The sequence below is a fragment of the Psammomys obesus genome, unplaced genomic scaffold (assembly GCF_907164565.1).
Source record: "Psammomys obesus unplaced genomic scaffold, mPsaObe1.curated_primary_1811, whole genome shotgun sequence".
NCBI classification, from domain to species: Eukaryota; Metazoa; Chordata; class Mammalia; order Rodentia; family Muridae; genus Psammomys; species Psammomys obesus.
In genome coordinates, this window is record NW_026596166.1 from 11,266,071 (window position 1) to 11,293,356 (window position 27,286).

Below are 27,286 nucleotides of genomic sequence, written 5' to 3' on the forward strand. Positions count from 1 at the left end.
ATCTATCTATCTATCTATCTATCTATCTATCTATCTATCTATCTATCTATCTATATTGGCAGGGTCTCATTTTAAAGCCCTGAAACTCTATATAGACCAGGCTATCCTTGAACCCAGAAATCTGCTTGCCTTTGCTTCTGGAATGCTGGAATTACAACACTTGGGCTCACGAGTGATTTTTAGTCTGCATGGTGATTCTTATGAATTTTAAATTTTAATACGTTTTTGTTTTTATCTGGGTCAGGTCTAGAATCGTTAAGGCTTGGATTGGTTATTACTTTGTCAAATGTACATTGTGTGTGGCTTTATCTACACATAAACTTTGGCACTTTTGCATTGGCCCAAGGAATTCTTTGTTGTAGGGGCTTTCATATGCCCTGTACGAAGCTCAGCAGTATCCCTGAACCCCCACTGGATGCCACCACCTAAGGGACAGTCTGTGGTTGAGAGTCATTCTCTAAGGGCCAGCATAATTAACTTACTTGGCTTTATTACATGACATTCGTGGTCCAGCTTTTCTTTTATTATTTTATGTATATGAGTGCTCTATCTGCATGTACACCTGCACGCCAGAAGAAGGCACCAAATTGCATTATAGATGGTTGTGAGCCCCCATATAGTTACCCGGAATTGAACTTGGGACCTCTGGAGGAGCAGACAGTGCTCTTAACCACTGAGCCATCTCTCCAGCCCCAGTATTTTTTTTTTAAGATTTATTTATGCATATAAATGTTTTGTTTCTTACACCTCTGTGCACCATGTACATGCCTGGTGACCAAGGATGTCAGAAGACAGCATTAGATTCCCTGGATCTGGAGTTAATGGATGATTTGAGCTGCCACGTGGGTGCTGGGAATTGAACCCTGGTCCTCTGCAAGAGCACCCAGTGCTCCTAACAGCTGAGCCATCGCTCCATTCCCTCAGTATTTATTACATTCAAATAAACGAGGCTATTTCCTCATTGGGTATTCTCTTTTTATATCTGTCATATCTTTGGAAAATTTCTTAGTTGAAACTATATTAAAATGCAACTTACCGGTGAGTTTTCCCAATCTTTGATCTTGAAGTATATAAACAGCCACCTCCTACACCATCATTCATTCACCAGGTTTAAAACTTGGTTTTGATATTATGTAATTACTGTTTTATTTTTAAAGATTATTTTGTTTGTTTGTTTGTTGAGACAAGGATTCTCTGTGTAACCGTGGCTGTCCTGGACTTGCTTTGTAGACCAGGCTGGCCTCTAGCTAACAGAGATCCACCTGCCTCTGCCTCCCCGCGTGCTGGGATTATAGGTGTGCGCCACCACCGCCTGGCTTAATGATGATTCTTCTTATTCTTTAAGTTATATGTATGTGTCTGTGTATGGGTATGTGTATATGAGTAGAGGTGTCCACAGAGAACAGGGTGCTAGATGCTCCTGAAGCTGGGGTGAGCCACCGGAGGTGCGTGTGGGAATTGCGCTTGGATCCTCTGAAAGAGCAGTATATGTGCTTAACTGCTGAGCCATCTTTCCAGCCCCATTTTTTTCTTTATCTCTCTTTAGTACTTAAAGAGTACTGAGCTGTGGTCCAGCAAGTACTTCAGACAGGGCTTCAGACAGACTGAAAAACAGAGCCTCTGTGGTAACCTTAGAGCTTCATCTTAGATAATTGCATGTGGTTCTTGCTCAGTAGTGCTAGGAGCACACTAGAAATCTGTCAACCCATCATTGCGGGGAATGGCAGGGAAGCCTCCTTGAACATGATGTCTGTCTTCTACGCATGCTTAGTATTTTACAATACTATGTGTTTCCACACTGAGTTGAGCCATGCCAAAGCATTTCCAGTGACATTTGTTGGCATAAAACTGGTCAACTTACAAGACGACTAGATCGTGACATATTATAGTAACCTTCTCTTTAAAGTAATGTGGAGTTTTCAGGATCCTGCTTGGGGTTTAAAAATTAAGACACAGAGACATCTGTGTAGTTTAAGGCTGTTGGCCCAGCCTCTCATCTAACCTCTAACTTAACCCAACTTCTCCAGCATTGCGTCTCTCCACATGGTTCGCCATGCCTTCTTCCCAGCTCTGTCCAGTCTCTCTTCAGTCTTCCTCCTGTGTCTGTCTGCTAATCTTTCTGGCTTTCTTTGGCTGGACCAGCTCCAAGCAGCTCTTTTGTTGTTGTTGTTAAGGTTAAATCTGTTTTTTTTTTTTAAAGATTTATTTATTTTATTATGTAAACAATGTTCTGCCTTCATGTACACTTGAAGGTTTACATGATGGTAAACCTTCATGTTTACCATCTCATTATAGATGGTTGTGAACCATCATTATAGGTGGTTGCTGGGAATTGAACTCAGGGCCTCTGGAAGAGTAAGCACTGCTCTTAACCTCTGAGCCATCTCTCCAGCCCCCAAGCAGCTCTTTATTATACAAAAAGCCACACTCCTTAATGAACCAGTTGGCTTTGGGGCCTATGAGAACGAGAACTAGCAGCTTGCCTTTTCTTTTTCAGGTAGGCAAGGAAGCGATATTAACATACCCTACTAGCCTGGCACCAGCTCAATTAACACTTGAGAATACAGGGGCATACTTTTTCATAGTCAGTAAATACAATGTTTGAGTCGTCCCAACATAAAGAATATGCCAGCATCTGTTTTATAGTCACAACCTGTGATTGTTAAGTCATGACTAAGAAATGCGATTCTGTAAGACTGTGGTGGTGCATTCCTTTAATCCTAGCACTTGGGAGGCAAAAGCAGGTGGATCTCTTGAGTTTGAGGCCAGTCTGGTCTACAGTACTAGTTCTAGGACAGCGATGGTTAAACAGTGAAACCCTATCTCAAAAAAAGAAAGAAAGAAAGAAAGAAAGAAAGAAAGAAAGAAAGAAAGAAAGAAAGAAAGAAAGAAAGAAAGAAAGAAAGAAGAAAGATGTGATTATTAAAAAATAGTGTTCATTTTATACAATTTACTTATGGGCATTTTTGTTTTCAAAGGGCTCTTTTCCAAGAAGTGGATTTGCATTCAAAGTTTTTTACCCTTCCAGTAAGATAGTAGAAGACAGGTAAGCATGCCTACAGAACCAGCAGGGGCTTTCTCTTGATTTTATGTTGCTGAAAGTCACATTTGATATATTTAAATTTTCCTTGTGTGTCTGCAGTGGCCTACTGGGAATGTGTTAGACTGAATAGTAGTCATGCCAATTCTTGGTTGGTATTTTTCTGGTGAGAACTTTTTGAGTGGATTCTCGGGCTGGCTGTGGAGGTGAGCTAGTTCTCACAAGGTTGACACTTGAGGAGGTTTCATATTCTTCCAATAGGCCAGTCCTGTCCTCCACACGGCTTTCTTAAAGCCTGGGTAAACTGGCAGCAAAGTAGAGAGAAGCTGGATGTGTATAGTTCAAAGGTCTTAGGAAAGACCAAAATGACCAGTGATGAGAGTGGTGCCGGAAGACGCCATCAGAGCTCCTGGATCTGGACTTAACAGGCAGCTGTGTGCTGATATGCATGCTAGAAATTGAACTCTGGTCTGCAAGGACATCAAGTGTGTTAATCTATCTCTCCAGCTAACAAACTACTCTTTTGGTTTTGTTGTTTGAGGCAGCTGGGATTAAAGGCATGTGGCACTATACCCAGCTTTTGGAGTACTTTTTTTTTTAAGGTTTTTCAAAATAGGGTTTCTGAATAGCCTTGGCTGTCCTGGAGCTTGTTCTGTAGACCAGGCTATCTTCAAACTCACAGAGATCCGCCTGCCTCTGCCTCCCAAAGTGCTGGGCTTACAGGCGTGAGCCATCACTGCACAACTGGAGTCCATAGTATTAAGGCCTACCCCTCCCCACATTTTATACTGCTATAGAAAAATCTATCTATATCTATATACTGCTCAGGGTCTTGGACATACCAGGTGAGCGTTTTCCCAATTAGCTATATCCCCACCTCTTGTATTTTTAGGGTAGCCCAGGCTGAACTTGCAGTCCTACCTCAGCCTCTGGTCTGGAATAATGTGTGTATGTCACATCACACTCAGCTTTCATGTGTGTGTGTGTTTGAGCCATTCTTAGCTGGCTTTGAACTTACTGTGTAGCCCAGGTTGGTCTCAGCTTGTAGCAATTCTTCCTTTTTTTGATGAGAATGCCTTTATGAAGACATATCCCTTTGGGAGAACAGGCTGGGTGTGAGGCACATTTTCAGCGTTTCCTCTTGAATTTGCAACAATGTGAATTTATTGATTGACCTGTTTTTAAATGTAACTACAACTAAATATTAAGAAAAGAGCAATAACTTAATGCTTAATTTTATTTTCTTTTTCTATTTCAGCAAACTTCAGGGCTTTTAAGACCGATGAGAACACATGAATTTTCTCATTTTTATCTTGTGTAATTTGTATATTAATTGTAATAAAGTTATGATAACCCTAGAGTGTTCTGCACAAAATATATTTTATGAAACTTCAGGAAGTTTTATAGAGCATACATTTCCTTTGCTGTCTCATATATATGTAGATACGTATAAGAAATATTTAAAATTTTGTGCTTTATTTTAATCTAACTTTGGCTATTGACACCATAACAATTCTAATAATGTATTAACTGTTTTTTAAATTGTTTACTCACAAAATGTCTTCTTACAAAGTTGAGAAAAATCTGTTTTGGAGTATTGGTATATTTACTACATAATTGTCCATAATTGTCTTTTGGCAGTTTTCAAACTTACAAAACATAAGGGTTTTGCTTCTTAGGTTTTTGCTATGCTGAGGATCGAACCAGGACCTCACTCACTGTTAAGCAAGCACTCTACCACTGAGCTACACCCCATGCCCTATAGTTTACTTGGAATTCTATGTTTCACTTTTCTCTGCTGTTATAAAAATACCGAAGACAATAATTTACAATGAACAAAAACTTGGGTTTGGTAGTTAAAGTCCAAGACAGAAGGGCAAAGAGACCCTGTCTCAAAAGGAGGAAGCGAGCTGGGTGTTTAGCTCCGTGGTTGAGAGCTCAGCTAGCTTGTACAAGGCCAGAGGTTCAAACCCAGTAAAACATCAAACTTGTCCTGAAATTTGAAGATATAACGGTGACTTAAAATAGGTACCCAATCCTTGAGGATATTTACTGAGCCTCTCAACGCTCGAAAGACCTCCCAGGGCTCACCTGTCAGCCTCAGTTACCACTGCCACAAAGCTTTAAACCTTAAATGAAAAGGTATTTAAAAACTTGATCACGGCACTGGAGATGGCTCAGAGGTTAAGAGCACTGGCTGCTCTTCCAGAGGTCCTGAGTTCAATCCCCAGCAACCACATATATATAATGAGATCTGGTGCTCTCATCTGGCATGCAGACAGAACATTGTATACATAATAAATAAAGTCTTAAAATACAAATAAGCACAAATTTAATACTGTTTTTATAGCCTGCAATTTCATCATCAGAAATAATCCCGAGGGCTGGAGAGGGCTCAGTGGTTAAGGGCACATGCTGCTGTTGCTGGGATCAAGAGTTCAGTTCCCAGCACCTGTGCCGGGGCTCACACCTGCTTGCAGTTCTAGCTCCAGGAGCTCTGACACCCTCTTAGAGTCTCTGTAGGCACCCACATACATGTTCGCAGATATGCACAGACAATACACACCCATACATAAAAAGAAAATTTATTTTTGAGACAGGCTTTCTCTGTGTAGCCCTGGCAATCCTAGAACCGGCTCTGTACATGAAGTAGCCTCAAATTCAGAGATCTGCTTAACTCTACAAATGCTGAGATTAAAGACAAGAAAATACATCTTTAAGTAAAAAATAATTTTTAATATTTGGGTACAAATCCCAGTTTCTTCTGTGTGCCTTTTTCTCCTGCAGAAGTATTTTGGGATCAGGCTTTACATGTTAAACATATTTCCCTGTGTACTATATGTATTCATTACATGATATATTCTGGGTGCCCGGGAATCCAGTTCCACATGAGAAAAGCAGAGTTATAGGTTTCATGAAGCTCACCTTCAAATGAGGAAAACCTATCTACAACAGTACCAAAAAGAACCTATAGTAAAATATTTGACGGGCTAATTTTTGACGTTTGGAGGTGGGAGCATGCCAATGGGAATTAAGATGACATTTAAATTCTTAAGATTTGAGGGACTAGGAGTCAAGGGTGTTCTGCCATTAGGCTAACCTAGTGGGAGGCAGATGGTGACTGCACAGTAGGTTAGAGGTTAAGAGACATGGGAAAGGAATTTGAGTGCTAGTCCATCAGAGGAAACAGTGGCATAAATCAGGTGGAGTTTCAAGGGCCAGTGAGGCAGTTCAGCAGCTTCAGCCCTTGCTGTGGGCCTGACAACCTAAGTGTGATCCCCTCCTGGGGATTATACATGGTAGGAGAAAATGGCTTTCCCCAAGTTATCCTGACCTACACTGGTATTCACTATAAGCAAACAAATGCAGTAATAACTTTAAACAAGACAACTGTGTGAAGAGAAACTGTAAGAAAACGGCTGGAGACCAGACTGGAAATAATTTATTATGGAAGCCTGCGAGGGATGTGGCAGCGCAGGCCAGACATGGCACTCAGAAGATACTAGGGCCACAGCAGGACAAGGTAGGACTTGGTAGCTGAATGGCAGTAGAGGATAAGGTAAATAGTCAAGGATATTTAGGTTTTCAGTCTAAAGCTGGGGAAGTGGTGTTATTTACGAAGACTTCGAGCTTGAGAGAGTCTCAGGGTTTCGCTGAGCTGCCTACCAAACAGGTGGAGAAATGTGTGGGTCTCCTAAGTGGAAGTTTCTTCTTTGGAAGACTGAGGGCATGTGATGTTTTGCTGGAGGCTGGCTTGTGAGAGGGCACATGTTTTTGTTGTGAGCTGTCTCATGCTGGGGAGTATGACTTGGTCAGCTGAGAACATCTGTGGGTGAACTCTGAGGAGAGGAGATAGAGTCCACAGACAAAGAGACATCACAGAGAGCAATGGTCCAGAGAACTCCTCCAGGCAATCCAACTGAGTCTTGCAGCTTTTGCTGACTTGTTGCAATCTTCTGAATCGTGCTGATTCAGGTTGCTGCTTGCCTTTGGATTGGACTGCTGGTATCCGGACAGCGAAGAGTGGACTCATCCCCAGGAACTACTGCTAAGAAGGTCTACAACCGCCTTTACCTAATAATCTTCTTTCTCCCCTACCTCTGGTTAGTGGGTGGAGAGGAGGTTTAATCGTTTAAGAACCCTAAATACAGTAGGTTTGGTGAAAAATCCAAGTCTATAGGTCTCCAAGGACTCAGTGGTCTGGTAGGAAAGAAGGTTTCACCCAAAGATCTATGAAAGCATTTTAATGTTTTTAAGAGGTCTGGCTTTGAACTTCTGAGTTGCTCTTTCCTATGTGATGGATTATAGATGTACTTGAGTCACTGTACTTGGCTCAAGATCTTTTTCTTTTTTAAACAAATCTTGAAGCTTTTAAAATACAAGAAATAAATCCCCCATTATCAGTGTATATACCTCAATGAATCTTCATAAGCTGTGCACCCAATGGAACAATATACCAGGATTAAGAAAGTTCACTCTAGATCACGCTTGTTCCTTCCCAGTCACGATGCTCCTTTTTCTCCTAAAAAAGAGCAAACACTAGTTTGGTATTTTTTACTGATAGTTTTACAGCCCAGTTTCAAACAGTGAGATTTACTTAGCCAAGTTTTATTGATTATGTAGTGGAGCCCAACCATATTATTTTGCATCTTGTTTCCTCTACATAACATTACATTAGAAGGTACTTGTAACTATTGTGCTGTACAGCTGATGTGTGGTGGATGTATGCTGTTAAGTATCCATTTAACTATGAATGAGAATTAGGCTAGTTTCTAGTACTTGAGGACTACCAATAATGCTGTTAAAAGTATATACGCTCTAAGGGACTGGGTGGATAGGAATGCATATTTCTCTTTCAGAGGACCCAAGTTCAGTTCCCAGCACCACAGTAGGTAGCTTATAGCTTCCTATATCCAGCACAGAGATATGACTTACTCTTCTGGCCTTGGTGGGCACCTGCACTCCCTTGCACATACATAGACAATTAAAAATAAATCTTTAAATATGTGTATAGAAACACATCTAATACATAGTGATGTTTCTGTTAGATGTATACTTCAAAAGTGTAATTTTTTTCATTATATGCATTATGTTCAATAGTAATTTCTCCAAGTGATTGCGCCAACATATTTACCTAACATAAGAAAGTACCAGTGCTTTCATGTCCTTAAAGCACAAAGTCTTTTGCTTTTTTTTCTCTCGGTGCTTTAACATGAATAAAAGCATTTACTGTGTATAAGCCGGACGACCTGGGTTCAATCCCTGGAACCTACAGTAGAAAAGCCAAACTCCCAGAAGCTGTCTTCTGCCTGTCAAACGCACACACATATACAATGATAACATCTCAAAAGGCACATTAATTTGCCTACATAGTAGCCAGAGTAAACAAGAAATATCTGATAAGGACTCCAGTGACAGATGATGGTTAAAGCTATGGGGTTGGGTAAGAGTGAGTAAGAGTATGACTTAATAGGTGTGGTAAGCCAGCACTGGTTAACTCCTTGTGTAGGGAAGCTAGCAGGTAAAGGGCAAGGAAAGGAGCGAACAGGAACTTCAAGTATTGAAAACAAGAGGAAAATGCATTCCAAGCCAGGCTTGCAATTGCTGATTGAGGCATAGGTGAGGGAAAGAGTCAAAAATTCCATTTTCAGACATTTCAAGCCTCTAGGATTTAAGCATTTATTATTCAAATAGAGACATCAAATGGACAGTTGGATAAGTCTAGAGTTCAGAATGTGTAACAGAAGTTGGTTATTTGTGAGTTTTATTTATTTATTTACTTATTTTGGTTTTTCAAGACAGGGTTTCTCTGTGTAGCGCTGTCTACCCTGGAACTCGCTCTGTAGACCAGGCTGGCCTTGACCTCAGAGATCTGCCTGCCTCTGCCTCTGTGTGCTGGTTAGTTAAAGGCTGAGTTACTACTCCTGCTGAGTACATATATTTAATTTGTGAAAGAGATGGTATAGTGGACATGAGGTGCCATCCCAGTCTTAGGACATTTTACTTAAAATATAAGAGGAAGGCCTGCAGAAATAAAAGAACATCTGACATGCTTGGGATACAGCTCAGTGGGAAGAATGCTTGTCTTGGAGGTGCCAAGTCCTGGGTTTGGTTCTGTGCACACTCTCCCTCCCACAAAAGAGTTAGAGAAGCCTGGAAACGGTCTTGTGATTGCAGTAATGGCAGTGTAAACTGTGCTAAATGCTGTACACGTAAAACTGATCAGGGACTGAACAGCTATCAATCAACCATACTCTGGAGCTGGGCATGTGGTCAGCGATAGAGCTCATGCTACTGCTGTGAGGTCCTGGGTCCCACTCCTCGCCCTGTAACAAAACAAAAATTCTACACTGTGCTGGCATAAAATCCCATTGTAGTACTACCAGATCTGCTGCTTTGGTCCATTTTGGAGCTTATATTCTTTCTTTTAGAATCATACTGTTACAGATTACACAATCTGAGGATATGTGTTTTTATTTGTTAGTTTTAATGACAAAGTCTGTCATTTTGCTACTTGAGTTATGAGATCTTGTATTTACATTATGAAGAGTGACTAAATTTCCCGTGTTTACTGGGCTTTGGGATTTGTTTTTGGAGAGTCCATCTTTTGCCCCAAAGTTTCTGCAGGACACCTATAAGGTGGAATACATGAACATGGAAAGAACAAAAATTAAATGTTGATTTTGAAAAGTGAAAAAGGGCCAGATAAAGTTAGGACTGTGAATTGTAGCCTGTCTAAAACCTGCAGCGGGCACGGCAGTGTCTACTTGGTTTGAAGAAACAGGAGTCTATTTCTAGCTTTTCCACTCGATCACTGCCCCTCCTCCCAGGCGTTACTATGGCAACAAGGCACGCGCTGCCCTGCTCCCCAGCCGTTACCTTCCCGGGCCGGTCACTTCTGGTGACTGTGAAGGGCATCCTAGGAACTCCTTCATCCGTCAGGGCGACGGGCCTCGTGGGGCACCATGGCCAAGGCGGCGGCCTCCTCAGCACTGGAGGACTTAGATCTGAGCGGAGAGGAGGTGCAGCGGTTCACCTCGGCCTTTCAGGACCCGGAGTTCCGCCGAATGTTCACCGAGTATGCCGCGGAGATCACGGACCCTGAGAACCGGCGGCGCTACGAGGAGGAGATCACCGCGCTGGAGCGGGAGCGCGGGGTGGACGTGAGGTTCGTGCACCCAGAGCCGGGCCACGTGCTGCGTACCAGCCTGGACGGGGAGCAGCGCTGCTTCGTGAACGTGTGCAGCAACTCGCTGGTGGGCGCGCCCAGCAGCCGGCCAGGCCCGGGCCGGGGCGGCACGGCAGCAGGCAGCCACTGGTCCCTGCCCTACAGCCTGGCCCCGGGACGCCAGTATGCGGGGCGCGAGGCCCACTACACCGTCTACGACGTGGTCTTCCATCCCGAAGCGCTGGCGCTGGCCCGGAGCCACGAGCGCTTCCGAGAAATGCTGGACGCCACGGCCCTGGATGCGGTGGAGCAGCAGTTCGGCGTCAAGCTGGACCGCCGGAACGCCAAGACCCTGAAGATCAAGTACAAGGGGACGCCCGAGGCCGCCGTGCTCCGCACGCCCCTCCCCGGGGGCGTCCCCGCCCGGCCCGAGGGGGAGCCGCCGAGTCTCCTTCCGGACGCACCCTACCCGTACCGCTACCCCGCGGCGGCGGAGAGCACGGCCCGCTCGCCCGCGTCCCCGGCCCCCGAGGCCCCGCGGCGGCCCGAGCCCACCGAGCCGCGCTGCACCGTGGTGCAGCGCCACCACGTGGACCTGCAGGATTACCGCTGCTCGCGCGACGCGGCCCCCAGCACCGTGCCGCACGAGCTGGTGGTCACCATCGAGCTGCCGCTGCTGCGCTCGGCCGAGCGCGCGGAGCTGGAGGTGAAGGGGAAGCTGCTGTGCCTGGACTCCCGGAGCCCCGACTACCGGCTGCGGCTCTCGCTGCCGTACCCGGTGGACGACGGCCGCGGCAAAGCGCAGTACAACAAGGCGCGGCGGCAGCTGGTGGTGACGCTGCCCGTGGCGCTGGCCGCGGCGCGCCGGGACTTCCGGGAGACGCCGGAAGAGCCCGCCGCCGACGCCGGAAGTGAGAGCGGATCCTGCACTTCCGCGGCCGACCTGGATGCGGCGCGGGAAGAGTCGGCCGACGGGACCGGCGGGGAGGAGAGCTGCGCCGCGGATCGCGGGGTTGGAGACGCCGAAGGGGAGCTCGTTCCCGAGCCGGCGCGAGGCGTCGGTGGGGACTCGGTGGCGTCCCTGGGCCTCGGGGAAGGGGCTGCTCCTGGGGACCGAAGCCTCCCTCGCAGCGAATTCCCGGGCCGCGACGCCGAGTCCCCTGCGGGAAGACCGGGATTGTGCGGGGACCTCAGTGCCCAGACGAGTGTGGCGCAGGAGGGGACTCGCTACGACCCCCCGGGCCCCGCCATGGGTTGCCCTGGGACCGAGAGCGTTGAACCACTGTGCCCTCCTTTACAGTGTAACCAGGACGAAGACTCCTTGACTTTGCTCATTCAGGTGCCTGGGATTCAGCCGCAAAGTGTAGACGGGGATCTGAGCCCCCTCCGTTACAAACTGTGCTTCTGCACACAGGACTCGGGTTATTCCTTCACTTTGCAGTTTGCTCCCGAGAATAAGTTGGGTACCAAAGAACCCGAGCTTAGCATTTCTTTAAACAATGCAGTGGTGGTACTGGCAAAATCTCCAGAGAGCCGCGGACATTGGCGAGAGTGGTATTGCGGCTTGAACGACGATTCCTTGGAGGTAACCGTTTCCGCTATTTGAAAAAACCCACATTATAATAAACGAATATGTTCTGTTTATTCATATTCGTGTTAAGTGCGTTCTCAAGGTGAAGTTTGCACGTATTCTATCCGAAGGATGCACTAAAAGTCTTCAAAGTTGCCCGTAATGTCCACCGACTTAGACTAGAGAAGATCGGATTTTAGTGATTCCTAGACCTCTGGAATTGTATGCAAAAAAATTGAGAGTTTTGTCTCTCCTAAGAAAAGGATAATAACGATAGTCGTTCTCAAAAGGCTTTATGTCCCCAAAGCACCCCAGAGTGGTCATTTTTTAATTTAGGAAATCGCTTTCTTCCGAGTTTAGAAATTTGTGCAAGTAATGATAAATTACTTCCAGAGAGGAAGTAATCTGCGTCCTGTGCTGGGTTGCAGATTAATCGTAGTGGTTGGTAGAGCACTCCCCTTTCCTAGTACAAAGCCTGTCTCCTTCCCTACGTCCCATTTGGTTAGCTGCTGCGGCTTAATTTCAGTGAGGTTGCCCTCTGGTGGGTGCTGCAAATTACACAGAAAATTTCCGTCTGTTTTTAGTTGTCCTTAGGACCCCTAAATATTTGACTTATGGCTGGTATTTGATAAAGTTCTGGGCAAACAAAATGACCGAGGCTACCTAAGAGAAAGAAAAACAACTGTTGTAGGATAAAGTTTTGGTGAATGACTACGTTACCTGTTCTGCTTCTGTTTTGTTTTTGGGTTACGGAGGTTCTTGAGTTTTCATATTCAGTACTCCACTGTGGTCGGTAAATACCTAGGTGTGTGTAGGAGGAGAAGCTACTTTGAAGTTTTAAAGGACTTTGAAATTCATGAAAGAATAATCGATAGCCTGTTGCATGCCCGTAATCCCAGCATCCTGGAAGATGAGTGAGTTAATAAGATAATGTCTCACAAAAACAAACGAGTGTGTGGGTTGAGAGACTGGTGAAGAGGCAGAAGCGTAGAGGGTGCTGGCCTGGGGCCTCTCGGAGTCGAGTTGTCAAGAGACAGTAATAGCTGCAGACTATTTGACCTGAGCTTCAGCCTGCCAGGGCAGTTCACTTCTGGGTCGCTTTCTAAATCAAAATGGGATTAAGGCAACTACATTTTGTATCCTTGAAGACTTTAATAGATTCATTATAATTATGCCATTAATTATTACCTCGATAGGGCTAATAGGACCATAACACCCATCATTCACTGTAATGTATCAAGCCCTGAGTAGCAGGCATAGTGATGTAAATAAACCTGGACTCCCAACATTCAGGAGCCTGAGGCAGGAGGATTATGGATTTGAGGCTAGCCTGTTTGAGGCACAGTCTCAACGAAAATTGGGAATAGTGAGACATATAATAATTTTATTTCAATTATTTTTATGAAAGTAGTCATAGAGAGACTTTTCAAGTCTGGCTTTCAAGGCCAGAATTGTCACTTTACACATAAAGTACTAAATACATATTACATCCTAAGTAGTAACCAAGGGATTCTTAAATGTTTTAGGGCTAGTGAATGAATTCAGCAACTTTTATAATTATATATAAATTAGAATTTTAATTTAATTTAAATTCTAATTTATATATAAATTAAAATAAAAAATTAGAATGAATGTGGCTTTTCTGTAGTTTAATGGTACCATTTCCATACAAATATTTACTTGGATTAGCTAAAAATCCAAAATATTTGTCAGATCTTTTAGAGTGAGGAAAGGGTAAAAAATAAAGATAATAATAATTTTGAGAAGTGTGAGCCTTAGAAATGCTTTTGGTGGCATGTTTCTGTAATATCCAGACAATAAGATTATTGATCTGCAAGTAATAGCAAGACAAACTGCTCTAAATATAAAATTCTTCTAATTCATTGGTTCACTTCCAAATTCAAATGCTATTTAATCAAAGAGAACTTGAAACTTATCTCTGATTTTGTCCCCCTCTTTGGACCACATAATAATCTTTATTTTGTAATTATAATATTTACTTACATAAAAGCACAGAAGAAAATAATCTTATTTGGGGTAACAGTGAATTGATCTTATAAATTAAATAATTTTAAATTGGTTAAATGGTTATTCCTCATTTGACATGAATATAAACAAACTATATTGTGTTTGGATTTAGGTGATAGTGATGTTTAAAGTTTCTAGTAAAGTTGAGAAATCTGTTATTGTCTTAAAAATCTACTTCATTTTAAATAACTGTATACACATAGCACACTAAGATATTTTATTTTTTGATATTTCAGTTCTTAAAAACTAAAATATATGGTGACCTGATTTTTTTTAATTTTACTTATCTATTTTATGTATATGAATGCTCTGTCTACATGTACACCTACATGCCAGAAGAGGACATCAGATCTCAATATAGATGTTGGGAATTGAACTCACTCAATTCCTCCTATGGAAGAGCAGCCAAGTGCTACTCTGTAGCCCCTTGAAAAGCCCACATGAGTGTTCTCAGTGTGTCTCCCTGTGAGTGTTTCTCTCTATTTATCTAAATTAGAACTCTCTTTGTAGATCAGTCTGGCCTTGTCTTTTGCTCTTTTGCCTCCTGAGCACAATGAGTAAAGATGTGGGATGCTGTGCCAGCACTGAGGACCTTACTTTTCATTATCCTTGTTCTTAAAGTCAGGGTGTGGTGTCACATGCCTGTAATTTCATCACCAGAGAGGCAGAGGCAGGTGGATCTTGACTTCAAGGCCAGCCTGGTCTACAAACCAAGTCCAGGACAGCCAAGGCTACATAGAGAAACCCTGTCTTAAAAAAACAAAACAATCTTTGCTAAACCTGACATTGCTTCAAAAAATTAAATAGAATGTATTCTTTTAAATATTGTAATTGCTTACAGAACTTTTTCTGTATTTTGCTTGTTGCATTTTGTTTGAGACACAGGCTCTGAGGTGACTTAAGCTGTCCTTGAACTCCTGTGTAGCTAAAGGTTACCCTGAACTTTTGATCTTCCTGCCTCTACTTCCCAAGTGCTGGAAAGACAGTTTTGTGTCACTCTGTCCAGTTTACACAGTCAAGAATTTAGCAGGTATATTTGAACCGATCTAGCTCTATATTTTTTAGCTGGTTTTTAGGGATTATTAGAAAACTGGACTCTTAGAGCTGGGATTGCCTTTGCAGCCTTGAAGTGTGTATTCCTAAGGACTATCTGGAGGCATCAGGTGGTGTGATGTGTGCCCAATCCCAGCACTTGGGAGGGGGGACAGAAGGGATACCTGCAGCACACAGAGGCCGGCCTGGGCCACCTCTAACGCTACATATGTGTGGGGAAAAATAAAAATTCTATTTTGTAAGACCATCCTAGTAAGGAAAGCACACCTCTATTTTCCTAAGTAAATTTAGGAAAGATCAAGACTTCTTCCTTTTCTTTTTCTTTCTCTTTTTAGGTGGCTCTCATGATTACATGTTTTTCATGGTAATTATATTCTGGACAATACTAGATTTCCTCTTTACACGACAGCACTTAGTGTTGGTGGGATAAGCATTTAAAAATCTGTAACAATGAGCTATGTGAGAACTTTTATGAGCTGCTTTTAGTATGATTGTTAAGTGTGACCTGTAAGACAAATATATTTTTTTTTCTCTTTTTACTTTAGGAAAGATTATTTGTCAGTGAGGAAAATGTTGATGAATTTCTAGACGAGGTCCTGTGCTCCCCATTGAAGCAGGCAAGGCCTCTAGCCCCGCCACTGATTGAAGTTCTTCAGGTTACTGATGAGCAGATTCAGATCCATGCAGAGGTAAGATTTTGGTGGACATTAAAGAAGAGTGACTAGGGCTGGAGAGATGGCTCAGAGGTTAAGAACACTGGCTGTTCTTCCAGAGGTCCTGAGTTCAATTCCCAGCAACGACATGGTGGCTCATAACCATCTATAATGAGATTTGGTGTGCAGGCAGAATGCCATATAAATAATAAATAAATCTTAAAAAAAAAAAAAAAAAAAAGAAGAGTGACTAATGACAAGATTATGTCAAAGGGACTATTGGACAAACAACTAGTACATAATGCCTGGGCAGAGTGATAGCAAGACTTTTGTCTGCGTGTCTACTGTGTGATTAAAAACTTCACTATTTTCATATTACAAGATTATTTTATTGTTATGAACAACCTTGGGGATAGAAAATCAGATGAATCTAACATTCTTCTAAACAGTAGTTGAACTTCAAATGAACCTTGGAATCAGAATTTTGCATTTAAACAAATTTGGTAATTTGTCTTGCTGTTATTTGAAAGCCAAGAGTCTTACATCCTGGATAATATTTATAGAAGCACCACAGCAAAAGCATCTTAAGGCTCACACATTTCAAAAGACATTCATCATGGCCTTACTGCTAAAAAAAAAAAAAAAAAGCACCAAAAGACAATTTAGTTTGTTAGCCAATTAGCCAATCCAAGAAAAAATACTTCTATGGGAGCAACTTCTGCATGTGTACAATGTCACACATGTGTATGAATGTTTTGCTTCATGTATGTCTGTGTGCCATATGTGTGCCTAGTGCCCATGGAGGCTAGAAGAAAGCATCAAATCCCTTGGAATTAGCATTACAGACAGCTGTAAATGCCATGTGGGTGCTGAGAATTGACTCCATGTGCTCTGGAAGAGTAGCTACTGACCCTGCTCTCCATCCCCTAAATTAAAAAATAAGTAAACTTAAATCTGATTTTTAGAAGGAAAGAATGTTTTTAATCTCAGAATATTTCTCCAACTATGCATATATGTCTTTAGAAAGATTTTGCATAGATAAGTATTTTTCAGCTTTCAAATCTAAAAATTATATCATACAATTTACTCATTGTTTTTTAGCTAAGCTTTAAGTTTGGTTATCCTTATGGCCTTCAACATTGGACAAAAACAATGTAGGAACTAGCATCCCTGACTTAAGAAAAGTTGAGAAATTTCAACAATGCCCTTGCAGTAATTAAAGGTGTTTATAGGCCGTCTTTAAAAGTTTGGTTCTTTTATTTCGAAGGAGATTTTAAGAGTAACTTATTTTCATGATGTAATTGTCATCTCCAAGGCTGTCTGCTAACCTATGCCTAGTCCTGAAAGCTTCTACCCTCCATAAAATCTAATCTAGGCCTAGAATGTTTTCAGCCTCTAAGACTTACTCACCCCTTCTAGCTCTTTCTGAAGGCTGGCTGGTTGGTTCAACACAGCTGTTCTGGCTCAAACTCCCCACCAAGATGACTGATTCAACCTGGCTTCTCTCAGTTTCTCACTGAATTGCTCTGCTTGGCTCCAAACTTAACTCTAGCAATCTGTTCTAATCTTCTGGCTCCTCGTTCTTTGGCTCATTCTATCTTCACTTGTGTCTAGCTTGTTCTTTCTCTGCGCAATAGACAGTTGTACAACTGTCCTGGTAAAACTGCCTCAGGATTCCATGAACTGCACTGCCACAAACTCAACTCCACTGCACTGCCTCTCAACTCACTGACTCAAACCAAACCGCCTGAACAGAACTTGACTGGAATTGCATGCCTCTGTCTTTGGGTGTTGGGATGAAAGTACCACCTAGTATAAAGATCTTTATTTTATGTGTGTACGTGTTTTCTCTGCATGTATACAAGTGTGTTGTGTGTGTTACCTACCATATGGATTCTGGGAAATGAACTTGGTCTTCTCAGCAGGTGCTCTTAGCTGCTTAACCATCTTCCCAGTCCTAAAATAATTTAAAAGAAAATTGAAGCTGGTTTGTAGTTGAGATGGTCAGTAAGTACAGGTGCTTGCTATGCAAGCCTGGTGAACTGAATTTGAAACCCACGTAAAGGTGAAAGGAGAAAACTACCTCCAGAAAATTGTCCTTCACCTCTGAACACCCCTTCCCCAAACCATACACCCTTCCCACTGCACACACACAGTAAAGGCTCTCACTGCCAAGCTTGATGGTGTTTGAGCCTAGTACCTATGTGGTAAAAGGTGAGAACCCAAATGCCTGCAAGTTGCCTTCTGACCTTTCTATATATGCTGTATCATGCATGAACATACATACATACATACATACACAAAATATTTTAAAATATGATTTTCAGATTATTATGATTCAGTTTCTATTGTTTCAGACTACTTTGCTATTTCTTTTGATACAGTTGCAAGAATGCAGTGATCCTGATGGGCTTCAAGGAAAGGAACAAGGAGTCAAAGAAGGATGTCCTGAAAGTGAAAAGGAAAACACCGAACGTTTCACCACCTCTACAGCTGATTCCAATTCATCTGTAGCAGTTGAGGCACTAAAAATAAGCACTTACGGATCAGCTGTGGGCCTTCAACACAGCTGTCCTGACGGTCCTCACATGCTGCCTGGAAAACCTCAGGGACTGCTGGCAACAATGGATCCTGAGTTAATAAAAGAAAGCAGTACTACCAACTCAGCCGAGGAAAACATAAAAGAGCCAGTAATAAGTAAGGAAAAAGAATTAGACGGAGATGACCTGTCTTCATTACCAAACAAAACTGTAGTTCAAAACCTACCGGACTTTGACAGTATAAAAGAAACCAATATGCAGGATGGTAGTGTGCAAATTATTAGAGACCACACGACTCATTGTTCATTCAGTTTTCAGAATTCTTTGCTATATGATCTAGATTAATTTTATATTGTTTTGAAATTTAAATGTTGAGTAAGAGTAAAAATATTTGGGACCTAAAATAGCTTCTTTGTGCTTTTAACTGTAAAATGATTGTATAAACATTTACAGTTGATTCTTGTGGGGAGGCTAGCAGCCTGTAATCCCAACTCCTAGCGCTGGAGACCTGATGGTCAGTTTAGGTCAGGCTTAGCTACATGAGTTAGAGGCCAACCTGGACTACACCACAACAGCAAAGACTGGGGCAGGCCTCTAATCCCAGCATTTAGGGAGGCAAAGGCAGGTGGATCTCTGTGAGTTTGAGGCCAGCCTGGTCTACAAATTGAGTCCAGGACAGCCAGGGCTACACAGAGAAACCCTGCCTTGAAAAAACAAAAAACAAACAAAAAAAGCCTGTAGATACTTTTTTTTTTTAGATACTTTTTTTGAACAGTTTCCTTAATTATAGAAACTGTAATTTTTTTTTCTAATAGAAATATTTTTCTCAAGGACAGTTTTTTTTGTTTGTTTTTATTTGCAAACACATGGGCCACAACATGCATATGGAGGTCAGAGGACAATATATGTCTCAGGCATTAAACGCAAGTCATCAGCCTAAGTGGGAAGCGTCTTTACCCACTGAGCCATACCTCTGGCCCCTTTGGTGAGACAGAGGTTGGTTCTGTGCTCTCTCTGTCGCCTGGCCTACCCTCTAACTTGTAAGCAGTCCTCCTGCCTCAGTTCTGAGTGCTAGGACTGCTGGCATGCCCCAGTACACTGGGCTCTGAAAATAGACCATTGTGCTGCAAGTACGTACTGGCTTTTGTGTTCAGTTTTTCAATATTACTTTATTAAAGTTTCAAAATACATATTCACTGAGTTCTGTTTGTCTTAAATTCTCAATAATTCAGTTAACTGAAATATGAACATGTGGGAGGAATACACTCCTAAAATTTATTCATATCTAAGTGGGATATATTTATGGTGAAAATAAGTTTCTAAGAGGGGAAAGAACTCTAATAGATGTAGTTATTTTTTTTTTTTTTGATCTAGTTATTTTTGCACCAATCAGGTATTCTCATATAAGTCTGTCATATATATGAGTTGAGATAATTTGGGGTATGGTTGGATGGCTCAGCAGGTAAAGGTACTTGCTGGCAAGCCTGACAACCTGAGTTGAATACCTGGTACTTGCATGAGGAAAGAAGAGAATGTACTTCTGTAAGTTTGCCCTGACCCCTACACTTACTGTGGCACACAAACTTGGGCACACACACAACACACAGATAAAAATGAAATTAAAAATACATCTTCAAGCTGGGTGTGGTGATTCATGCCTTAGTCCCAGTACTCTGCAGGTGGTCTGTGAGTATGAGGAAAGGTCTATAGAGTGAGTTCTAGGACTGTTAGGGCTGTAGAGAAAACCTGTCTCAAATTAACTGGGGGGAAAAAATCCTTTTGTGCCTGGAGAGATGGCTGAGCAGTTTAGAGCACTTGCTTTGGCAGAGGACATGGGTTCGATTCCTACCACCCACATGCTAGCTCATGACCATCCTAACTCCAGGTTCAGAGGATCTGACGCCCTCTTCTAGCCTATGTGGGCAGCAGGTGCCATGTGAACATACATACATGTAGGCAAAACATCAATATACATTACAGACTTTTTTCTTTTCTCGAAACAGGGTTTTTCTATGTATCTTTGGCTGTCCTGGACTCACTCTGTAAACCAGGCTGGCCTCAAACTTGCAGAGCTCTGCCTGCCTCTGCCTCCCAATTGCTGGGATTAAAGGTTTATCACCTGGCACATTTAAAAATTTTAAGCTCATCATTTTCAAACAAGTAATTTCTTGGAAGTTACAGTTAAAGTAGTAAAAACATCTTTTGGTTTTAAAGAATATATTTAAGATTCTTTCTAGAGAGTCTGAAGAGATGGCTCAGTGGTTAAGAGTGCTGGCTGCTCTTGTAGAACCTGGTTCAATTTCCAGCATCCACATGGTAGCTCACAACCATCTGTAACTCCAGTCCCAGGGGATGCAATGCCGTCCTCTGGCCTCCACAGGTGGCACACAGACATACATGCAGACAAAATGCCCATACACATAAAAATAAATTTAACTTAGAACAGAAATTTAAAATCTGGTCAATGTTCTAACAAGAAAATTGTCTTTTACATCAAACCCTAATCTTTTAAAAATCAGTTTATAATTCCTAAAATGAGGTAAAGAGATCCTAACAGGTACTTTTTTTTCCTCCACAAAATATTTTAGGACAGCATGAAAGAAAGTGTAAAAAAGAAAATCTCTGTCATCACTACTCCCAAGGCTATGAGCTGATATTTGTTTCAGACAAGGCTACTAATTATCACTAGCCTTTGAACACTCCTGCAAACCACTTCCTTCCTTTCATCCTTTGAACTGGTGATGACAGGAGATCCTGATTTACACTACCAGCACCACGTCCTGAGAGTGTAGCTTCGGGTCCAGCCCTGGCTTTGCGTGCCTGAGGCTCTGTAATCCCAGTTAAAGGCAGAAGTGGAAGGGTTACAAACACAAGGTCAGGAGAGCTATGCACACAAACCAATCATTAAACAAGCAAAAAGAGTGAAGTGAAACAGCTCAGTGGGTGAAGGTACCCGTCACCAAGTGCTTGGAGTTTGTCCCTGGGACTCAGTGTAGAGAACCAACACCCTCTCACCTTCAGCATGCACCACAGACACCTGCATACCCACACGTCTGCACACACGATACAAATGTGATCAAACATTTAAAAAGCCAAGATAGTGACAGGTTGAGATAGAGGGTAAAACCAGAGAACTTTGCTTCACCTTCAACAAGCACACACATTTCTAGTACGGGATTGGTGAAAATAATTTTTTGTTCAAATGATCTTTACACAGAAACAAGTCCACTAATTTTTGGCTGAATAAAATTATATTGTGGAAAAGTAATGTAAAATACGGAGTAAATCTCAAGCTTGCTTCCTGTTCCTGTGTCTGTCCTTTTAAAAGTATCTCAGTCTTTGCTGGCACCAGACCTGCTGCACCTTGGCAAGACTGAACTTTGTATCATTTCTGGCCTTCAAAACCAATTTAGGCAGTATTTCCCTTATGCAGCAGCTTTTCTTACTGTTCATTATCTATGCCTGGCTAATTTGAAAGCCAAACAATTTCTTCCCAAGAGAATGCACCGTCATGAGCAGGCTTCATTTTAAAATCATACAAGGTATAGCTAGTAAATACTAAGATGTAATGCTCATACTCAAAACTTCTAGAATGCCTTTATTGATACAAATAGAACATTCTGCAAAGTGATTAGGGAACTTTTTATGTAAAAATGAGTATTTTATTTTGGCAGCACTAAAAAAAAAAAAAAATCAAAACCACTGTATTTCTACATTGAGGTGGAAACAGTGCTTAAACTTTCTTATTAATCAAATACATTCCAAAAGAAATCAGGTAATATGAAGGTTGAAAGCACAGGCAGATCTTAACACAATAGCACAGGAATCAGTAATACTGAAAATGCTCTTCTGACAGGGCGCTTAACAAACATAACTTCTGAGTTATTAAACCAGTCAAACAATTCCTTTCTAGTGATTGCCAATAGGGAAGCCGGGTTTGTTCCAGCAATACTCTAATTTCATTGTAATACTTTTTACTGTTGTGACAGTTTTAAATAAATCTTGTTGTACTTAAAATAAGTTTTGAAAGTGGAAAAGTATACAAAGTTTTAGATACAAAGATTAACAGATGTGATTTAAATAAAATTTCCCCTTTCTTTTTAGCAATAATAATCATTACCTTTAAGCAGATATAGGCTGAATTTTAAAATTCAAATCCCAAAATGAAAATTTCAGTTTGAAAATTTAGTCAACCATAACTGAAAAGGATTACTATATATTTGGACACCTTTTACAAGAAGTTTATGTATTAAAGCAGAAACCAGTTCCTATACCCTTTATTCAATTGTATATCCTATTGAGACAAATATAAAAAAATAGAAGACTGTCACTTTTGCAATTGTGATTTTCTTTTCACTGCAGTCTTCTATAACTTTTACAGAGTTCATGGTCCCTAATATCTCCCCACCCTCCATTCTTCCTAGGTGGTGAGAGGGCTGCCACAGGAAACTTCTCACTGATAACCAGAGTTTCTGGAAACATGTACTGTTTGTTATTATTTAATAACGACTCAATTTGGGCACTCTGGGTGGATGGCCTACATGTTTTCTTGTGGTGCATACCACAGTCTCCAGCATGAAAAATCCTAGGAACCTGAGGAACCAAGACTTTCCAGAATTTAGGAAGACAAGATACAGTCAAATACTGAAGAGTCCAGTCCCAGTTATAATCATCATAAGTACAGAAAGTGTCCGTGCACTCGATCAGCTTCTGATAGGCATCTCGGGTCAAGGCTAACCCCATGTTGTGCTCTGTGGATTTCCAAGTTTTCACATCTACCTTGTCAGCAATGCCATAGAAACTCCGAATGGTAGTGTAGGTCCCTAGGGAGAGGACGTCACACCCAGGACATTCCTGCTGCTTCAATTTCCACATCTTTTTGAAGACGTGGTAAAAGTCTGGGGCTACGTAGTGGTCCTCTTCCAGGAAAAGTATAAGGCCGTTGTAATCTTGAAGAACTTTGACTCTCTCCCATACAAAATGCAGCTTCCACCACCAATGATGTTTGGTTTGTGAGAATTTGGCCTCTCTGTAATGGCCGAAGGAGTCAGGGTATTCGGCGTTGATGCACCCCAACTTCAGAGCTGCAGTCTTCTTTATGTCTCTGGGGCAATCTCTGGGGTCACTACCCGGAAACTCATTCGGGTACAGCTGAATGCTGAAGGGAAAGAACACTTGCAGAACCGGGCAGAAATTCACCTTAGCGATCAGATGGTTGATCTCTGCGGACCAGAAGTCATGGCTGAAGATGACTAGGACTTCATCAATGCCTTGGGCTTTGCGAAGCGAATCTATCAGCAGACTGAGGTATTCCGGCCGGTTATGCACCTGGACCACCAGCACCAGCTCCCCGGGGCGCCAGGTGCCGTCTTTCTCGACATTCCTCAGCATCTGATCAAAGTTCAGCTGGTACACCAGGGACCGGTACCGCAGCGTGAGGTTGTCCACCTCGGGCCGCGGGACCGCGGGCACCAGGGGAGCCGCCGACTCGTTGGAAGCCCTGCGGATGCCTACGGACACGGCGAGCTGGCCCGCACCCCGCGGGGGCTCCGCGTCCAGCAGCGGCGGGGCGAGGGCGTCGTTCTTCCTTTGTCGCCCATTGCTGCTCCAGAGGACGAAGCCGCAGGCGGCCACCACGAGCGTCAGGATTAGCACCTTCCGTTTGTAGATGCGGAACCTCATGGTCTCCAGGGCCGGGAGCGCGGGCGCGGAAAGGAGCTGGCGGCCTCTGCGCGGAAGGGGCGGGCGGGCGGCGCCGTCGCCTTGGCCTGTAGCCCTTAGGAACTGGCCCCCGCGGCGGCCCTCGCTAACTCATCCCCGGGCCCCGGCCTCCTGGGGCCCGAAGGCTCTCAGCTGCCTCGCGCCGCCCGGGCTCCGCACATCCTCTCTCTCTGGCAGTCGCAGCTCCAGCAGCCGCCCAGGCGCTACGAGCCGCGGCTCAGCGTCGCCTCGCTCCTCTCCATTCAGCCCCCGGGGTCCCGGAAGAAGCCGCGGCCGCCGCACCTCGGCTCCGTTACCTGCGCCGCCCGTGGCCCTGCGTCCTCGGTGCGCTCATCCTCGCTCGCACGGCCGAACGCCGACCCCGAGCGCCGCAGCCTCGCCCCGCTCCGGCGGCGACCGTTCTGACAAGTCGCGACTGGCCCGCAAGCGTCCCGGCCCTCGGACCCACACCCTCCGCCCCGCCCCGCTGGCCTCTGATTGGCGCTTCTCAGAGGCGTCCGGAGGCGGCGCTCCGGAGGAGGCCGCTGCTTATTGGCTCGTAGTCCCGTCGCTCAGGTTCAGTTCCGACTTCCGTTCCGCTCGTCTCCCTTCCTGTTCGGCTCGTGCGATCGAGGCGGACATCGTGGACGCCGGTCTCTCTCTCTCTCCCTCTCAGTAAGTCTGGAGCTGAGCCGTAGTGGTTCCTCGGAGACCACGGCGGCCTCCCGGAGGCCGGGGCCGGCGACCTCTGAGGCGTGGGGAGGGGCAGGTGCTGCCCGGCGCGGCTGGGGTCGTCAGCCCGCGGCCGTGCTCCAGCATGGCGGTTGCTGGGCCGCGCGACATGCGGGCTGCTAACAACACGTCAGCCTTTGGCGCCGCGGGCGGGTGACGGTGCTTTAGAGGGTTAAAGGCGAACCGGACTAACGTGGCTCGGGGGAAGAGGCTGCTTCTCATCCTACACAGTCATAGCCAAGAGTTAGGAAATGAGAGTTGGTGTGGGGTCGTCCGAAAACTGGTCTGTGTTGTCCTGGCAGCGAGCTGTGGCAAAATTGAATGCTGTGTCTGTATTGGCCGCTCCAGGGGTCCGTTGCTTTCTTTCTTTTTCTTTTTTTTTTTTACGGAGCTCAGGCCGACCTGGAGCTAGCTATCTCCTGCCTCAGCCTCCCGGGACATCATCGGGCCTGATTTAGTAACTGTTTTATGTCTCGTTTTGGGAGAGCTAGTTTCTCCATAGGCTTGCAATGGTGAGGATTGAACCCAGGATGTTGACGCACACTAGGCAAGTGAGCTGCAGCCCAGCCCAGCCCAACCCTTGAGGCACTCAAAGAGGCGTACACGTTCCTGGCCTTTTATTCACGTGGAAAATGAATACTTAGTGGGTTTACACATTTTTTGACGATTACTGTGTTTTATGTATTCCTACAAATTATATCAGTTTAAAAATTTTACATTTCAGGATTCTTAACACCTGAAACTTCATTGCAGTTTTCATCGCATAGACACTTCTACTGCAAAGATGGTCAATGTACCTAAAACCCGAAGGACTTTCTGTAAGAAATGTGGCAAGCACCAGCCTCACAAAGTGACGCAGTATAAGAAGGGCAAGGATTCCCTGTACGCCCAAGGAAAGCGGCGCTACGATCGCAAGCAGAGTGGCTACGGTGGGCAGACAAAGCCAATTTTCAGAAAGAAGGCCAAAACCACAAAGAAGATTGTGCTCAGGCTTGAGTGTGTGGAGCCCAACTGCAGATCGAAGAGGATGCTGGCCATTAAGAGGTGCAAGCATTTTGAACTGGGAGGCGACAAGAAGAGAAAGGGCCAAGTGATCCAGTTCTAAAACTCATGTTGTCTGAGAGAAATACTGAGGCAGTAGAAAAATTACCTGCTAGAAAATAAAGTTATTGTGATACTAAGACTTGTGATGTTTTTGTTTTTTCGAGACAGGATTTCTCTGTGTAGCCTTGTCCTGGACTTTGTAGACCAGGCTGGCCTCTTCTGCTGGGATTACAGGTGGCCCGCCTGCCTTGTGCTGTTTTGAATCTAGGTAGAATTGCATATTTAGCATTTGTTTTCAGATGTACTTTGAGTCAGGGTCTATCTTCACCTCCTGAGTATTAGGATTAACAAACTGCACCACACCTTATTTCTTCCTGCATGCTAGATGTGCACTATACCAGCTGCCCTACAAGAAATCATATCCGTAACTACCAAATAATGGGCACAAAAATATATTGGATGTTTTGTGCAATTTGCTTCCCAGATCCATTGGCAAAGATATTCTTCTACTCAGAATGACTTGCAGATTTAATACTTAATTGTTGAAGATAATTTCCATTAAGAATTAGACTTGTTGACCTTGGTTAATTGACCATGGACAGTGATATATGTATTTAATAATTCATTCAAAAAATTGCAACAAATTTTTTGGGGCTGGAAAAATAATCAAAATTTTATTATAACCAAAGAATTACTCCTTATGGGGTGGGAGTGATTAATACAATTGGCTAAGGGTCCTGGCTGCTTTTGTGTAAGACAGATTCCCAGATCTCTAGTGGCTCACAAGTGTAGTGCCAGGGATCAAACAGGGCCTTCCATATACCAAGCAAGTGTTCTACTGCTGACCTAACCCCCATTACCTAATTTTTAGTTTATTTTTGAGATTGGGTCTCTAGCAGTCCTGGAAGACCAGACTGGCCTCAAACCCAAGAGATCTACTCGCCTCTGCCTCCTTTAAGGTGTGTGCCACTATGCCTGTCCCTATATTCTCTTTGAATAAAGCTCTAATAAAACTGTTGTAATGCCTAATATGAATGTTTGAATCTTAAGGAAAAAAGCTTCAAATGGGAAAATTTTAGAAGATGAATTATAGGGAAAGAAATTATCTAGAGGCTTTCCTTCCAAGCCAAACAGCAACATAACTATCACTATGGAGGGAGGGTTGTCTCCAGTAGCCTTCATTCTAGCTCTGGCTGGTCTGGAGCTCAAGTAGACCAGGCTAGCCTTCAGCTCATAGAGATCTGCTTGTCTGCCTCCTAAGTGCCAGAATTAAATGTATATGTCCACAACCTCCTTATGGTTTGGGGGTGGAGATAGAACTCAGGGATTTAAGCAGGCTAAGGGATAACTACCAATTGTGCCAAGTTGCCAAACCTCAAAACATTAAGTGGCAAATACTACTCTCACCAAATAAGTAATGAAGTCACTAAAAAGTTTCCTGCCAGGCAGTGGTAGTGCACACTGTAATACCAGTACTCAGGGAGGCAGAGACAGGCGGATCTCTGAGTTTGAGGTCTACCAAGGGAGTCCAGGACAGCCAAGGCTACACAGAGCAACCATGTCTCAAAACAAAAAAAGCTTTTCACTTTATTTTCAAAAGTGAAAAAAATCACAACAGATTACGTAAAGGATATTGTGAAAGTTATGAAAGCTAACCTGCCTTAGTGTTTGGTGAACAAATAGAATAAAGTAATAATGTACACTGATTATACATCCTTAACTTGGAATGTTTGGGATGAGTGTTAGATTTTTAAAAAG

The 27,286-nt window shown here is 43.5% G+C and overlaps 4 protein-coding genes across 5 annotated transcripts in view; 3 read left to right on the forward strand and 1 right to left on the reverse strand.

The window, feature by feature from the left end:
- The window catches only part of Pole2 (DNA polymerase epsilon 2, accessory subunit), a 30,112-nt gene extending 24,763 nt beyond the window's left edge, over positions 1–5,349 (forward strand). Inside the window, exons 18-19 of the mRNA XM_055595365.1 lie at positions 2,979–3,046; positions 4,299–5,349. Coding sequence (XP_055451340.1) covers positions 2,979–3,046; positions 4,299–4,317 — 87 coding nt within the window. The 3' untranslated portion in view covers positions 4,318–5,349. The remainder of the gene's footprint in view (positions 1–2,978; positions 3,047–4,298) is intronic.
- A 4,656-nt stretch (positions 5,350–10,005) lies between these two features.
- On the forward strand, positions 10,006–19,242 carry Dnaaf2 (dynein axonemal assembly factor 2). Its single transcript, XM_055595364.1, has 3 exons — positions 10,006–11,793; positions 15,405–15,548; positions 17,897–19,242. The coding sequence occupies exons 1-3, from the start codon at positions 10,006–10,008 to the stop codon at positions 18,395–18,397; spliced, it is 2,433 nt and encodes an 810-aa protein (XP_055451339.1). The 3' UTR covers positions 18,398–19,242.
- A 2,376-nt stretch (positions 19,243–21,618) lies between these two features.
- Positions 21,619–24,209, reverse strand: Mgat2 (alpha-1,6-mannosyl-glycoprotein 2-beta-N-acetylglucosaminyltransferase). The gene has a single exon (XM_055595531.1). The coding sequence runs from the start codon at positions 23,732–23,734 to the stop codon at positions 22,406–22,408; it is 1,329 nt and encodes a 442-aa protein (XP_055451506.1). The 5' UTR covers positions 23,735–24,209; the 3' UTR covers positions 21,619–22,405.
- A 137-nt stretch (positions 24,210–24,346) lies between these two features.
- Rpl36al (ribosomal protein L36a like) lies at positions 24,347–25,665 on the forward strand. 2 transcript variants are annotated; one of them, XM_055595395.1, is made up of 2 exons: positions 24,347–24,427; positions 25,238–25,665. In XM_055595395.1, exon 2 carries the CDS (start codon positions 25,269–25,271, stop codon positions 25,587–25,589), a length of 321 nt encoding a protein of 106 aa, XP_055451370.1. In that variant the 5' UTR covers positions 24,347–24,427; positions 25,238–25,268; the 3' UTR covers positions 25,590–25,665. The 2 variants fall into 2 exon arrangements, with proteins under 2 accessions (XP_055451370.1, XP_055451369.1); XM_055595394.1 differs by having other exon boundaries at positions 24,350–24,427; positions 25,209–25,665.
- The last annotated feature ends 1,621 nt before the right edge of the window (positions 25,666–27,286 follow it).